Raw genomic sequence first — 14411 nt, forward strand, 5'->3', positions numbered from 1 at the left:
ATTGCTCTCTCAGATCACCCAATTATTTCATTACTTATTTATTACCTGTCTTCCCACCTCACCAGAGAAATAATCAAAATAATCAGAGCTATCATTTAAACAGATGTGCCAGGCACAGCTGTAAGTACTGTGCATACATTAACTCTTTGAATCTGTACCACAACCATATAAGATCAACATTATTATTATTATTTTCAAGCAGAGGACACTGAGACACAGAGTAGTTAAGCAACTTGCCCAAGGGCACACAGCTGTAAAATAAAGTAGTTGGAGGGATCCCTGGGTGGCTCAGTGATTTAGCACCTGCCTTCGGCCCAGGGCATGATCCTGGAGTCCTGGGATCAAGCCCCACGTCGGGCTCCCTGCATGGAGCCTGCTTCTCCCTCTGCCTGTGTCTCTGCCTCTCTCTCTCTCTGGGTCTTTCATGAATAAATAAATAAAATCTTCAAAAAAAAAGTAGTTGGAATTCAAACCTTGGCAGTCTGGTGCCAAAATCCATGCTCTTAACCATTATGTATCCTACCTGTCTGTCCATGATCTGGTCTGCATCCTCAGCCTTGGAACAATGTCTGTCAATGTTGTATGTTAAATGCATTAATACATTGTGTTGAATTAAAAAATGCCATACTATTTGGTTAAATGATCATATGTACTGTTATGAAAAGATTTTCATAACATGTTAAGTGAGTACAGCAAATATAGAATACTATGCATTCTGATCCTCTTTTCAGAAACAAAAATTATTTACACACAAAGGATATGTGACGTCTACAAAATATTTATATATGTGTGTGCTGGGGGGGGCATAGAGAAAAATCTGGAAGATTAAACATCTTCATAATCATCTCTAGGGACCATGATTGGTAGGGTAAGGGGGATTAAAAAATACTTAAATGCATAAATATTTAAATATTAAATATATATTAAATATATACATATATTAAATATTTTTAAAAAATATTAGTTAAGAGTAAGTGCTTTCTTAATAACATAACAAGTTCTAAGGAAAATTTTTAAAACTTTTGACGAAAATAAATGTCCTTTTCCTCTTGTTCTGTACAGTCTTAAATTATAGTTTCAAAATAATAGATACTTTAAAAGTCCTGACCTTTGTAAATCTGTAAATGAATTAAAGCAATTGTTTCCTTTTTTTTTAAATAAATGTGTTTTTTATTGGTGTTCAATTTGCCAACATATAGAATAACACCCAGTGCTCATCCCATCAAGTGCCCCCCTCAATGCCCGTCACCCAGTCACCCCACCCCCCGCCCACCTCCCCTAAAGCAATTGTTTCTTACTTCATTTGTTCTTAAGTTTTGCAGTGTGGTTCTGATCAGGATGTCTTCATTTACTTTTATTCTTTCCTAAGTTGGTGTGGAGAGTGAGAGAGGGCTACATTCTCACAGTTGAGAGCTAAATAGATCACCCTATGAATCATCACACAATAGCTTTATGCCATTATGATTGATGTAATTATTATATGTGTGACATCAGGATGTCCTATCACATTACAAAAGTCTTCACGCTGTGATATAACTAACTCTTGGGATTGATTTATTTATTTATAAATATTTTATTTATTTATTCATGACAGACACACAGAGAGAGGCAGAGACACCGGCAGAGGGAGAAGCAGGCTCCCTGTGGGGAACCTGATGTGGGACTCATCTCAGGACCTCAGGGTCACACCCTGAGCCAAAGGCAGATGCTCAACCACTGAGCCACCCAGGTGTCCCTACTCTTAGGATTTTAGCATTGAATATGTAAACTTTTATTTTCCAGCATCTGACTTTTGCATTTCATCCCAGATAAGGGCAGTATTAATTCATAGGTTGGTTGGCATATCAAGGTAGAAAGATGTGTGCATGGAGTTTTCTTTAAACATGGGCTTCCTCGAGGGTTGTTGAGCTCATTCACCTCCTTCAGGAAAGTACATTTGAGGAGCAAGGTCAGCTGAGGTTGGAGGTGTGTATGCTGATCTCTTATTATTGAAGCATTCCAAGAATGCAGTGTCCTGTACTTCAAAGTTGCATAATAAATATGTTTGGCACCAATGTGTTTGACTTCACTTTGTAGTGTGGCCTCTCAGGGTCAGGCTATTTTTCTGAGAGCCCAGAGGTCCCATCATTGTGCCAGATCACAGGAAGGGACATGAAAAGCTAGAGGAGGGTAGGGCAGAGACCAGAGGGCCTGGGCACCAGAGTGGACAAACTTCCTTTGCCTGCACAGATTCTCAGCCCTGCCTTCACATCAGAACCACCTGGGGACTTTTAAAAAAGTCCATGCCTGCCTCACCCCAGACCATTTGGGTTGGAATCACTGGGATTTGGGCCTAGACTGCATTTTTTTTTTTTTTTTAATAAAGCTATCATAATGGGTGGCCATGGTTGAGAACCGCTGGCTTACATGTAGCACACTGTGGCTTCTAGAAGCGCCTCTGCACATTAGGAAGGAAGTGGGGGCTGGGTATCCACTGGAATGGGTGGACTCACAGTATGTCACATCCCCAGGGAGGCTGAGATGCATTGCTTCTCGACCTCTGATATGCTCCCCTGCTGCGTGAATACAAATGGAAGGTGGTCTTGCTGAGTGGTATTAAAGAGCAAATTAGAGGGCCTGAGGAAAGCTAAATATCCCTTATTCATACAAAGCACCCTCAGTTGGGGCCAAGAGGGTTAGAGCAGAGCTGGTTCTATTTATTCGGTCCAGCAGAGTTTGCAATATCATTTCATGATACATTTTCTCATGCCTGGGAGGTGGGCATTATTACTATTTGATGAGGAACCTGCGCTGGAAGGATCTGAGGGCCAAGATCACACAGCTGTATTGTGGCCAAGTAGAACCAGAATCTGTGGCTACCAATGTCACGGCTCACCCTACGTCCCCACAGCAGTCTTAGAAAGCCATCTTTGATTTTAATAGTTCCTGCTTCAACTTGTAAGACAAGACCCTAGTTCTCTTGACTCCTTTATGGACATTTGGACTTCTGGCAAGAGGTTAGTGAGAAACCAACCAGGGAAGATATCAGCCAAAGGAGCAAGGAGAAACACCCAGCAACCCACTTTTCCTATTCTCTCATATAGGGATCATTTTCATTAAAACCATCTATAAACTCCTAGGGTCTCTTTAATATAGCAATAGCCAACATGAGCAGAACACGTACTCTATGCCACTCACTAGACTTTTTGAAGATTAATTTTAGTCCTTCCATCAACTATATGGCATAGGTACTATTATTTTTTTATGTAAGTACTATTATTGATTCCTGTTTAACAGATGGGGAAACTGGGGTTCCGGGAGCTTAGGCCGCTTGCTTAAAGTCACACAGCTAGTGGATAGTAAAGCCCAGATTTGAATCCAATGTGGGGCAGGAGCTCACATACTTACCTGTTATACTGGGCTGACTCTTAAGAGTTACAGCCCTGCTCATCTGAGTTCTCAGCCTGACTCTGGGCCCCTACCTTTTCTGTTTCTTTAATTATAATAATTCTTTACACTTACTGTGCCTCTATCAGACATTAGGTGTTATTCCAAGGGCTTTACAAGTTTTATTTAATTCCTTGATGCTGGAGAGTGGACCCCAAGGAAACCCACAGAGAGGCTCCTGTTCCTAGAGAGGCTCCTGTTCCTAGAGAGGCTCATGACCAGCTGACAGCTGTTCTTACCAGTGCCTTCCTTTCTGCAAGGTCCCCTTGTCCCCTTTCTGAAGCTGCTAAAGGACTATGTCAGACTTCTGATGACTGGAGAAGAGAAATCCCTCTCCCCCATCTGTCCTCACGGTTAGAACCCTCTGGTCAGCTCTTCGGGTTCCTGGTGGTGGTGCCTCAGATCACCTCCCCTTGGGTTAGTCTTGCCTCTGCCCATAGCCTTCTCACATCATCCACACAGACATAGCCAGGCCAATCAGACCTTTAAACGAAATCCTCATTGGTCTCTGTGTGACTGGGCTAAGCAAGGGGTTGCAGGATTTCATTCTGAGCTGAAGTAATGAGATCCTTGCTTGCTGAGCCCAGTTGACCGACCTCAAATGAGCCACAACCCCCAGTGAACACTCACTGTCACATCCAACTGTGAGCCTCCCCAGAGCCACTTTGAGCTCTTTCCAGATAGCTCTGGAGGATTCACTTAGGGCCAGATGTCCTGTCATTCACAGCTCTTACATCCAGCTCTTCTCTGTCATAAATATTTTCCTCCACCATTTTCTTCTGTCTGTGGCATCATTCCCTGGCTCCTCTCGTGGCTGGATCGTTCTAGAACTTAGGTCTTATTCAGCTCAGAATCTCAGAGTCCTTCCTATGATCACTTGGGTTTAAAGGAAGCACTATACTTTTCTGCGCTCACCCACTTTCTCTTTTTGTTTTAAGATTTTATTTCTTTATTTGAGAGAGAGACAGCACAAGCAGAGGGAAGAGCAGAGGCAGAGGGAGAAGCAGACTCCCCACTGAGCAGGGAGCCCAAAGCTGGACTCCATCCCAGGACCCCAGGATCATGACCTGAGCTGAAGGGAGACACTTAAGCTACTGAGCCACCCAGGCACCCCCTCACCCACTCTCTTAACATCACTTTTATTTCCTTTACACACTCTGTAATCATTGGGTTTATTCCTTTACTTACTTACAGTCTGCATTTCCATGAAAATGTAAATTGGAAGAGTGGTTTGTTGATGTTGTTGCTGTTTCACTCACTGCCCTGCTTTGTAGCTACTTCCGGCATGGTGCCTGACACATATGAGGTGCTCAATAAATATGTAAAGAGATATGAAAGAAGTAAAGACCCCTCTGTCGTTGAGGTTGATGGTATTGATTCTACAGCCAGAAGCTCATTTTTTGTCATCCCACCCCTGCCAATGACCTTTTCTCATTTACCTCTTCCTTATCTCCCCAATCAATTCATCCTTGTTTAGGGTTTTGTTGCTATTGTTTGCATTGGCTAAACCACTCTGGGCCTGTGTGCTTCTTCTCAGTTTCCTTGTGGTGGATAAAGTTGCTGTTGTCCTTGTGAACACCCTCTTAGTGAATTAAATCAGAAAGGCAGTTTGGGCAAGCTGTCACCGAGGAGGGTGAATTCTTTGCTATGTGTCTTTGGGAATCTGTTGGTCAAACGCAAGTTTAAACAGCTAAAAAAAATATGACCGTGCCCTAGGCATAGTGTGCTGGGTTTGTAGGGGGCATACAGAGGCGAAGCTTCTATATTTAGTGGGTTTTTTGGCTATTGGCAGGGAAAGACTGAACTGAGCAAGATAGATACTAGCATTGTGAGGCAAATACTAATTTAAGATAAGAGACAACCAGCACTTTGCTTGTCATGGGGAGCGGTCACTGAGGTCTGGGAAGGCTTTATGAAATGTCATCAAGGCAGTAAAAGACACAGGATCAGGATAAGTTAGCTTGAGTGTGTTCTTTTGCTTAGTACTCTGTGTGGTCACTAGCTTCTCTGTCCCTTTAGGTAGACCCAGCAATTGCTCCTGTAGTTCTCTGGCTGCAAGGAGGGCCAGGAGGTTCATCCATGTTTGGACTCTTTGTGGAACATGGACCTTTTTTTGTCACAAGTAACATGACCTGTAAGTACTGCTTGGACTCTATCTTCCTATGGAGAAGTTTTCACCTGAACCTTGTATCTGCTCCGGAAAAAATTGAAAGTGTACATGAAACCACAAGGAATAGCTTAATAGTTTTCAATTAGAAAAACATAGCTGTCTGGCAATGTCGATCCAAGAAGGAGGAGCCACCATAGTGAGCATCTTGGCTGTGCTGCTTCCTCCCCTTGAAATTTGGGTGAAAGGTTCTAAGCTGTTTTCTTGCAGTCAGCTGCTGACTCAAGCAATCTGGGCTTAGGAAAACAGTTGGTATCTATTACTATTTGGGCGAGTCCTTTTGCATGAGACTAATGGGTGGAATCATATCCCTAATTATTCACACAAACTGAACACTTTATGGTTCAGTTGCATGCAGGATCAGATATCTTGGAAGCGAGATGCTATGGGTTGGGGGGTTGGGTCAGAGGAAGGAGAGGAGGAACCATACCTGGCTGTAACCTGGTTTCCCTCCATCTCATTTTCAGGGGATAAGGGAGATTGTTTACTTTCCCTGGGTCAGAACTTGGAGGGTGAACTATTCTGTGACTCAGGTATAAAAACACGTATGCCGGGCAGCCCCGGTGGCGCAGCAGTTTAGCACGGCCTGCAGCCCGGGGTATGATCCCGGAGACCCGGGATCGAGTCCCACATTGGGCTCCCTGCATGGAGCCTGCTTCTCCCTCTGCCTGTGTCTCTGCCTCTCTCTCTCTCTGAATTAAAAAATAAAAAAATAAAAGCATGTATGCCAATTCTGTTGGAGTTGATCTCTTTAGCATTGGCTAGGGGTAAAAGGATTCAGAAGGACCAGATAGTTAAGAATGGTTGATTGGATCAGACAGATGGGTTTATCCTATAGGTGGTTGATGAATATTTTCATTGAACCAGGTGCACAGGGTCTTGTTTTCAAACTTCATTCTAGATGTAGAAACCCTCTGGGTCCAGGAAAAGTAAAGGAGAGGAGAGGAGAAGAAAAAGGTACTGGTGTCTGTTCTCCACTGTGAAAGTATGAAGCAACGTTAGAGGGATACCAGGAGTTCATTCATGTGATGGGGACAGGTGGGCTTGTTGGGCTCCTGAGCAGACCTAGGTCCTAGGTGGGATATTTCGTTAAAGACCCAGTCTCAAACCTCTTCTCTGTTTTACTAGTGCGTGCCAGAGACTTTCCTTGGACCACCACACTCTCCATGCTTTACGTTGATAATCCAGTGAGTATCTATCAAATGTCACTGTGGGCCTTTCTTGTCTTTTTTCTTTTTATAAAGTACTTTTAAGAAATAGGGGAAGAAGGGCAATAGAGACTTAGAGTCTTTTTGCTTTTTAAAATAGAATTCAAAACATAAATAAATAAAAATAAAATTCAATCTGTTCAAAAACACACTTGAGATTTAGCTTTTCTAACATGTATCATTAAATCCAAGTTTGGGAATTTTGCTTGCTACTTTGTCTCCTTCTCTCATTTTTAATCTTATGAAATGTCCTGTTCAGTGATTTATAGCATCTAGGGTAAGGGATTAGTTTCTTTCCACTGATGATATAATATCCTGTGTTATTATGTAGTATTAGAATTCCTAATCTTTTTAACAGAGTTCTAGGTTTAAAAAGTCAAAACCGGTCTCCTTCATTTATCACAGTGAGCCTCATCTAGGAACAAAAAGTGGAATTCTTTTTGGGATGTTCTTCTGAAATGGAGTCCAGTAAACAACAAAATAAAAGAGTAACTTTAGGATAAGCTTCTGTTGATCAGGAGTATCTTTAATCCCTAACTAATTTCTTTGATTTCTCTCACTTTCCGGATGGTTCAAAGAGGAAACATAAATAGGGATAAAAGGAGTTGAACATACTCATTCCTGCCTTTCCCACCAAGTTTTGTCAACCATCCTCTTTCCTAGTTTATAATTACATATTTATGTTGCATGACCTGAATGAAATGTCCTTGTTCCCTTGTGTGTTTGGGGAAAACAAAAACAAAAGCAAAAATACTTAGGCCTGGTTGAGGTGCATCCCTTTCAGAAATTATTGACACAAACTAAATTGCTAGCTTCTTAATTTTATAGCTTAATTGTCTATGAATCTCTAGGCATAAGGAAATATTAGTTTAAAACTAATCTTTATTTTCAAACCTACCTAACTGAAGGTGAAGGGGCTTAGTGGCCATATTCCTCACAAATGAAAAAGCAAAACACACACACACACACACACACACACACACACACACACTTTTTCTCTCCAGCCTAGAGAGTTCCTTCTTGTCAGAACAGAGCAATACACTCTCCAGGTTTCAGAGAGGAGATAACTTTGGGTCTTCTGATACTGCTATGGGGGCCAGGAAAGGTGAATTCCTCCCCCTTAAATCAACATCTGACAGGGTCCCCACTCTGGAATCAAGAAAGCTCACTCCCTGACCTCAGGGCAGAGCTTTGTGCTGATTTTTTTTTTTTTTTTTTTTTAAGAGAGAGAGAGAGAAAGAGCACAAGAGGGGTGATGAGAAGCAGAGGGAGAGGTAGAGAGAGAGCATCCCAAGCAGACTTGACCTTATTATCAGGTTCCTGAGTGAGGAACCTGATACTGGTCTCCATCTCACGACCCTGAGATCACAGCCGGAGCTGAAACCAAGAGTTGGATGCTCAGCCAATGAGCACCCAGGGACCCCTATGCTGATATTGTATTTGGGTTTGGAGGAAAGGAGAGGAAAAAGGTGAAATGCAGCATCCTTTTGTGAGGATGGCTAAATGTACGTGGGGTAGAGGAGAAATCTGAGGTCAGAGGCTTGGCCTTTGGAATAAGGTTGATTTCCTTCTGGTGTGGTAGCTCCCTGCTGGATCCAGGGCATGTGCTTCTCTGTGTTTACACCTGCTTATTTATTTCACCTTCAGGTGGGCACAGGCTTCAGTTTTACCACCAGCCCCCAGGGATATGCAGTCAACGAGGATGATGTGGCACGGAATTTATACAGGTAAAAGGACCAGGCTTCCTCTTGGCTTTCTTCAGACCAAATGTTTTTCTGTTTCAATAGGGAGATTCATCCAATAGTATAACTATTACTGATAGGCCCTCGTGATTTCATTCTTAAAGACATTTTAAGAACACTTCTTCTTCTTCTTCTTCTTCTTCTTCTTTTTTTTTTTTTTTTTAAGCATTTTAAGAACACTTCTAAGGCAGCCCCAGTGGCTCAGTGGTTTAGCACCGTCTTTGGCCCAGGGTGTGATCCTGGAGTCCCAGGATCGAGTCCCACATCGGGCTCCCTGCATGGAGCCTGCTTCTCTCTCTGCCTGTGTCTCTGCCTCTCTCTCTTTCTCTCTGGGTCTCTCATGAATAAATTAATAAAGTTTTTTAAAAAAAGAATACTTCTACATGAGGAGTTCACATCCACATACATGCGTGTGCACATTTGGTTTATTTTCCCCTTTGTTTTCTTATCACTGAAAATTGTGAAACTGGGCAGCAGGGAAAATGACAAGGAAGGCCGGAATCCTAAGGCATGATTGTAATCTTATAAAAATAGCCTTTAAGAAACAATAGAAACAGAGCAGAATAATTCCACCAAAGATGATTTTCAAACTTTTCAGCCAGATGCCTGAGAGGATTTTGCTTTCTTTCCAGCATTGCATTTTAACTTTGCATTTGCTTGGAAACATCTTCTTAGATGCTTGCTTGTTTCTTTTCTTTCTCCCCTTTCTTTCCATTCATGATTCCCATGCTCAGATTGTTACTAGTCTCTTATTTTTTATTTCGTCTCACAAAGTTAATCTTTTACTAAAAAGAAGAAAAAAATGGAAGGAAAATGTAAAGTTGTAAGCCTGGTCAAACAGTGTACATATAATTTTTTTTCCTTACTCATATTTGTTATAGCTATTTTTAGTACTTTTTTTTTTTTTTTTTTTTAAGTAAGTGACCGTTCTTATTTGGTCACATTTTTTCCAGTCTGTAAATTATTACTAGAGATCAAGCCCTGAATTCTTTGAGGTCATTCGGGCCCCACATTATGCATCATAATAATTTTCTCAAAGAATCCTAGTGGCTTGAAAGAGTTAACCAGTTTCCCTATTGCCGGGTTGCAGCAAACACTCCTTCTGCATGGTGAGCAAACCCAACCCATCCCTAAAGTGAAAGTAAATCTAATAGAAGTCAGAGTGTTTTGATCTCTGACAGAAGTTTTCCGTTTTATTTTTCTTTCTCCCTAAGGCAGATGGCTGGGGGAACAGAGGAAAGAGGAGCTTCCGGCCTTTCTTCCAGAGATATTTCTCTCTCTCTTCTTTGCTGACCCAGAAAACAATATGGCTGCTGTTTTCTGCACTTTATTTGTTCTGTGTCCCATTATTTTAACACTTCCATTCAGTTTACCAGGGGGATAGCTAAGACCCCACACTTGTGCTTCCAGGTTCAGTGAGTCCTGGGGAGCATATTAGCCAGATTTCCACAGGAATCCCCCTTCTCCAGCCCAAGCTCAGGCACCTCTTCTTCCCCTATAGAGATATAATTGTGATGGCTGTCCTTACAAGTTTACTCAAGCACCGTGAGCGGTGACTGTGTGTTCTCATTTTACAGATAGAAAACCTACCTCTCCCCCTATGCCTCTCTACCCCCTCTGACCGTCTTTTGGTTTAAATCTAAACAAGCTCAGTTGTTTAACTAGCAAACACCCAGAGGGCGGAGGTTCTGTCGTGGAGAAATGCATCAGTGCCCTCTAAGCCAGAGCATGCAACCCTGCCATTCCTTTTCTGTCACTCGTTCCCCTCCCCCAAAGATGGTCCCAACTTCCCATTGACCTTCCATGTGGATATTTACTGCTGACATGTGGTACATCTCCTCTTGCATGACATGTAAAGAGAACCTATTTCAAAGCATCCATTGTTTATAGCTGTTTTAGTTCTTTTTGCTTCAGGCTCTTAGAACTGGAAAATAGCTAATCAAGGGTAGTGCAGAAAACTGATTTCAGCTGTTTCCTTTATAGTTTACACTATTTGTTTCCCTTTGTAACTACATTCTTCTCTCCAGCTCTCCAGATGGGTGTTTGGAATAAGAAGGTCACTTTGAAACCTATAAATGGGTTACTACAGGTTTAAAGAGTGGACCTTCTTTTTCTCTCCCTAGCTTTTTTCTTCTTTTTTATTTTCTTTCCATTTTCTTTTCTTCCCCCCACCCCCCTGAAAATCCTATTCCTTTTGACTAGTAAAAGTCCATGGCTGTAAGGAGTAGACTCTTAACGAGGCATTTGACATTCACAACGTAGGCTGCTTTTCTTTGTGTTTGGAAGTAAAACTTTTTTTTCTTTTTTTTCAACATTTTTATTTATTTATTAGAAACAGAGAGAGAGAGAGAGGCAGAGACACAGGCAGAGGGAGAAGCAGGCTCCATGCAGGGAGCCTGACGTGGGACTCAATCCCGGGTCTCCAGGATCACGCCCTGGTCTGAAGGCAGTGCTAAACCGCTAAGCCATTGGGGCTGCCCTTTTTTTGTTGTTTTTACTAACAACATATTTAAATATTCAATTTTGGGGGTATTTGGAACATGCTATTGAGCCTTAATGCCCCTCTGGTTTAAGTAATAAAAATAAATAAATGTACTAAAAAATAATACATTTATTAACTGATTTAGAATATGCTATCTAGTGCCATTCTCCTTCTGCCACTATTTATCAATTGCCTGCTATATGCCAGACACTGTTTCTGGTGCAGGTGATAGATCAGTCAAGGAGCCCTGAAGTCCTTGCTCTGGTGCTTACCGTCTAGTAGCCAGTCTGGTAGCATGCCTCAAGTTAGTTTGTTAGCAGCAGACGGAAATGATAGTATTATTCTATTCCACCTGTTAGTTGGTATAGGAAATAATATCAATTGCTAAACAAAACTTCATAACAATGACCATGAAATAGGTTTCATATATTAAATGAGAACACTGTGTGATTGGCATGGACAGAGCAGATCCTGGCCTGGCCTTCCTGGGTGTGGAATGAATGGGGAGGATGGCTGCCCATAGGCCTTATTTTAGCCTGGATTCTTTTGAACATCTTGTATTTATCATTCCTGTGACCCCATTCGAACTCACCAGATTCTCTGGTGCATTATCATTTCCATCTACCCTCTGTGCCCTGAACTCACCAACTTTCCTTTTTACAAAATTTATCTGAGCAATAATTTCTTCCTTGTCATTGTCCTTCGCAAGCTCCGATTCTTCCTGATGTCCTTTAATGCAACTTTCTGCCACCAGGTGGCCTTTAACTAAAATTCTAGTTATTAGATAAGGCCCTTGGCACAATGCTAGCAAGGTTGCCAAATGGAATCATCTGGCAGAAGCATGCTTCCTGGGACATCTAGCTCTTGTGCTTGGATAAATGCGTGGAGTGTTGGGCAGCCCGGGTGGCTCAGCGGTTTAGCACCACCTTCAGCCCAGGGCCTGATCCTGGAGACCTGGGATCAAGTCCTGAATCAGGCTCCCTGCATGGAGCCTGCTTCTCCCTCTGCCTGAGTCTCTGCCTCTCTCTCTCTCTCTCTCTTTTCTCTCTCATTAATAAATAAAATCTTTTTCAAAAAAATGTATGGAGTGCATTCACAAGGACATGTGTGTGTGTGTGTGTGTGTATGTGTGTGTGTATTATGTATTACATATGTTTGCAGCTCTGCTTCTAAAATTTGAAACTTTATGTAGGTATGATTCTAGATTATATTTTTAAGCAAACTCTTGCCATGGAATAAGAATCATACACAGTGGACTAAAGCATGGGTGGCCTATGTGTATCTAACTTTTACTAAATTTATTTTTTTCATTCTTCACTCTCATTTAAGAAAGACCTACCAAGGGATCCCGTGGTGGCGCAGCAGTTTGGCGCCTGCCTTTGGCCCAGGGCGCGATCCTGGAGACCCGGGATCGAATCCCACGTCGGGCTCCCGGTGCATGGAGCCTGCTTCTCCCTCTGCCTATGTCTCTGCCTCTCTCTCTCTCTCTCTGTGTGACTATCATAAAAAAAAAAAAAAAAAAGACCTACCAAGAGCTTGCTATGATTAGCTGAATGTTTGTTCTGATGTTCTTGTGAAATTAAAACTATAACTTCCTCCAGTGGGGCCTTGACTTGGAAACTTCAGCGAGAAAATCCTGACATTTTCAAGCTAGAAGCCACCTGAGAGGTTAGCTCCTTGGACTAAGATTGCCAGATGAAATACAGAATACAGTTAAATATTAATTTCAGATAAATAAGGAATACTTTTTTTACTCTAAGTATGTCCCATGTAGTATTTGGGTCATAGTTACACTAAACCATTATTTGTTGTTTATCTGAAGTTTGAGTTTAATTGGACGTCTTGTATTTTTTTTACTTGCTAAATCTGGCAACCCTGACAACTTTACCAGATTCTCTAAGGAAATAAGCTTTAAGCTAAAGCAGAAGGCTTAATTGAGATTTACTATATTAAATTGTCTATTGCTAGTCCAACTAGCAGGAAGAGAGACAGAGTAGTAGTTTTTAGCCTGAAGGCTGGAGAGGGAAGAGTGGAAAATAAACTCCTATTTTTATCTCTATGCTAAAGCCAGCTTATTGCTAGCACAAACATGGAAGCTATATAGTGCGGCCTCCCAGATTTAGTTGCTACAAAGACTTTAGTTACTATAAATAATAAATACAGAAATAACCAGAACTCTACAGTGGTCCTTAATGGTGGATTTTTATGGAGCCTTTGAAAATTAAGTACAGCCAGAATTGCAGTGGTTGTAATGTCCCAGTTTTGCTCCCTGTAACCCTTGAACTTTCTCCTCCTCCTGGTTTTGCAGGGCCTCCTTGCCTTTCATCTTCGCTGGATAGTTCATGGCTTTTAGTCCCTCGGCAGGAAGCTGGAACAAAAGCGCTGCTTCGTTTCTCAGACAATGCAATCTGGGCCAGCACGCTCATAGAGCCTCTGAGTTTCACAAGTTTTGTTTCCTTTTTGAAAGATTTTGGTCAAATAGAGAATCATTCCATGATCTACCCTTTTCTTGCTTATTATGAAATACTTCCTTGAGTCCGCTGAAATCTATTTCAGCAGAACTCATTCAAGTGTCTATTGGCATTCTTTAGTGTGATTTGTTTTTGAGCCTAGATGCCACTGTACAGTTACTTCCATATCTGGTCATTCGATGGTTTTCTTGTAGACTATGGCCACTTTACAGCTTTTTTGTTCTTTGGTTATTAAAATGCTGAAATTTAGGGAACCCCATTGGAAATGTTCAGGCTTCCCCACAGGAAGAGGTTGGTAAGCCAGTAAGGTTCTCATTACTTCACCACAAACCCAGGCTAATGGGGTCATAAGGTTTGGGGAACTTCCTCCAAGAATTACTATAAGAGTAGGTGAAAGGTTGTATCACTTTGCTCAAGGGTCTCCTCAACAGCTAGATGGTCCATGTTGGAAACCCAGAGATTTGGAAATCTGCCCAGGGTGTTGACTCAACTTATTAATCTCATAAAGTATGCCCACAATTATTTTCTGACCATCCCCAGTGTGGAATGTTACATACATAACACTTTGAATATAATGCCTGTAGGAGCTCACAGCCTAATAGCATCTTACTTCAAATGTCAAACCTATATGTCAAACCTATAGATTTGGTAGCAGAGTGGGAGCATTAAGCTCTTCTGATGCCATTTGATTTTTTTATTGTTGTTCTTTTTGCAGTGCATTAGTTCAATTTTTCCTGCTGTTTCCTGAATATAAAGACAATGACTTTTATGCCACTGGGGAGGTAAGTTGAAGTTATGTATTCTCGTGAGCTTCCAACATCTTCAGGACTGAAAAATGTCATGACATGGTGATTCATTCATTCGGTCTGTAGAATATCCCATTTTCTGAATTTGTCTGATTCTTTCCTCAATGCT

General features: G+C 41.7%; 1 protein-coding gene across 5 annotated transcripts in view; it reads left to right on the plus strand.

Annotated features, from left to right (window-relative positions):
- CPVL (carboxypeptidase vitellogenic like) overlaps window positions 1-14411 on the plus strand; it is a 127196-nt gene that overhangs the window by 35421 nt on the left and 77364 nt on the right. For all 5 annotated transcript variants that reach the window (XM_072783633.1, XM_072783636.1, XM_072783637.1 and 2 more), the window contains exons 4-7: window positions 5446-5560; window positions 6722-6780; window positions 8449-8528; window positions 14212-14278. In XM_072783633.1, the coding sequence (XP_072639734.1) occupies window positions 5446-5560; window positions 6722-6780; window positions 8449-8528; window positions 14212-14278 (321 nt within the window). The remainder of the gene's footprint in view (window positions 1-5445; window positions 5561-6721; window positions 6781-8448; window positions 8529-14211; window positions 14279-14411) is intronic.

Source organism: Canis lupus, chromosome 18 (genome assembly GCF_048164855.1).
Source record: "Canis lupus baileyi chromosome 18, mCanLup2.hap1, whole genome shotgun sequence".
Classification (NCBI taxonomy): Eukaryota; Metazoa; Chordata; class Mammalia; order Carnivora; family Canidae; genus Canis; species Canis lupus.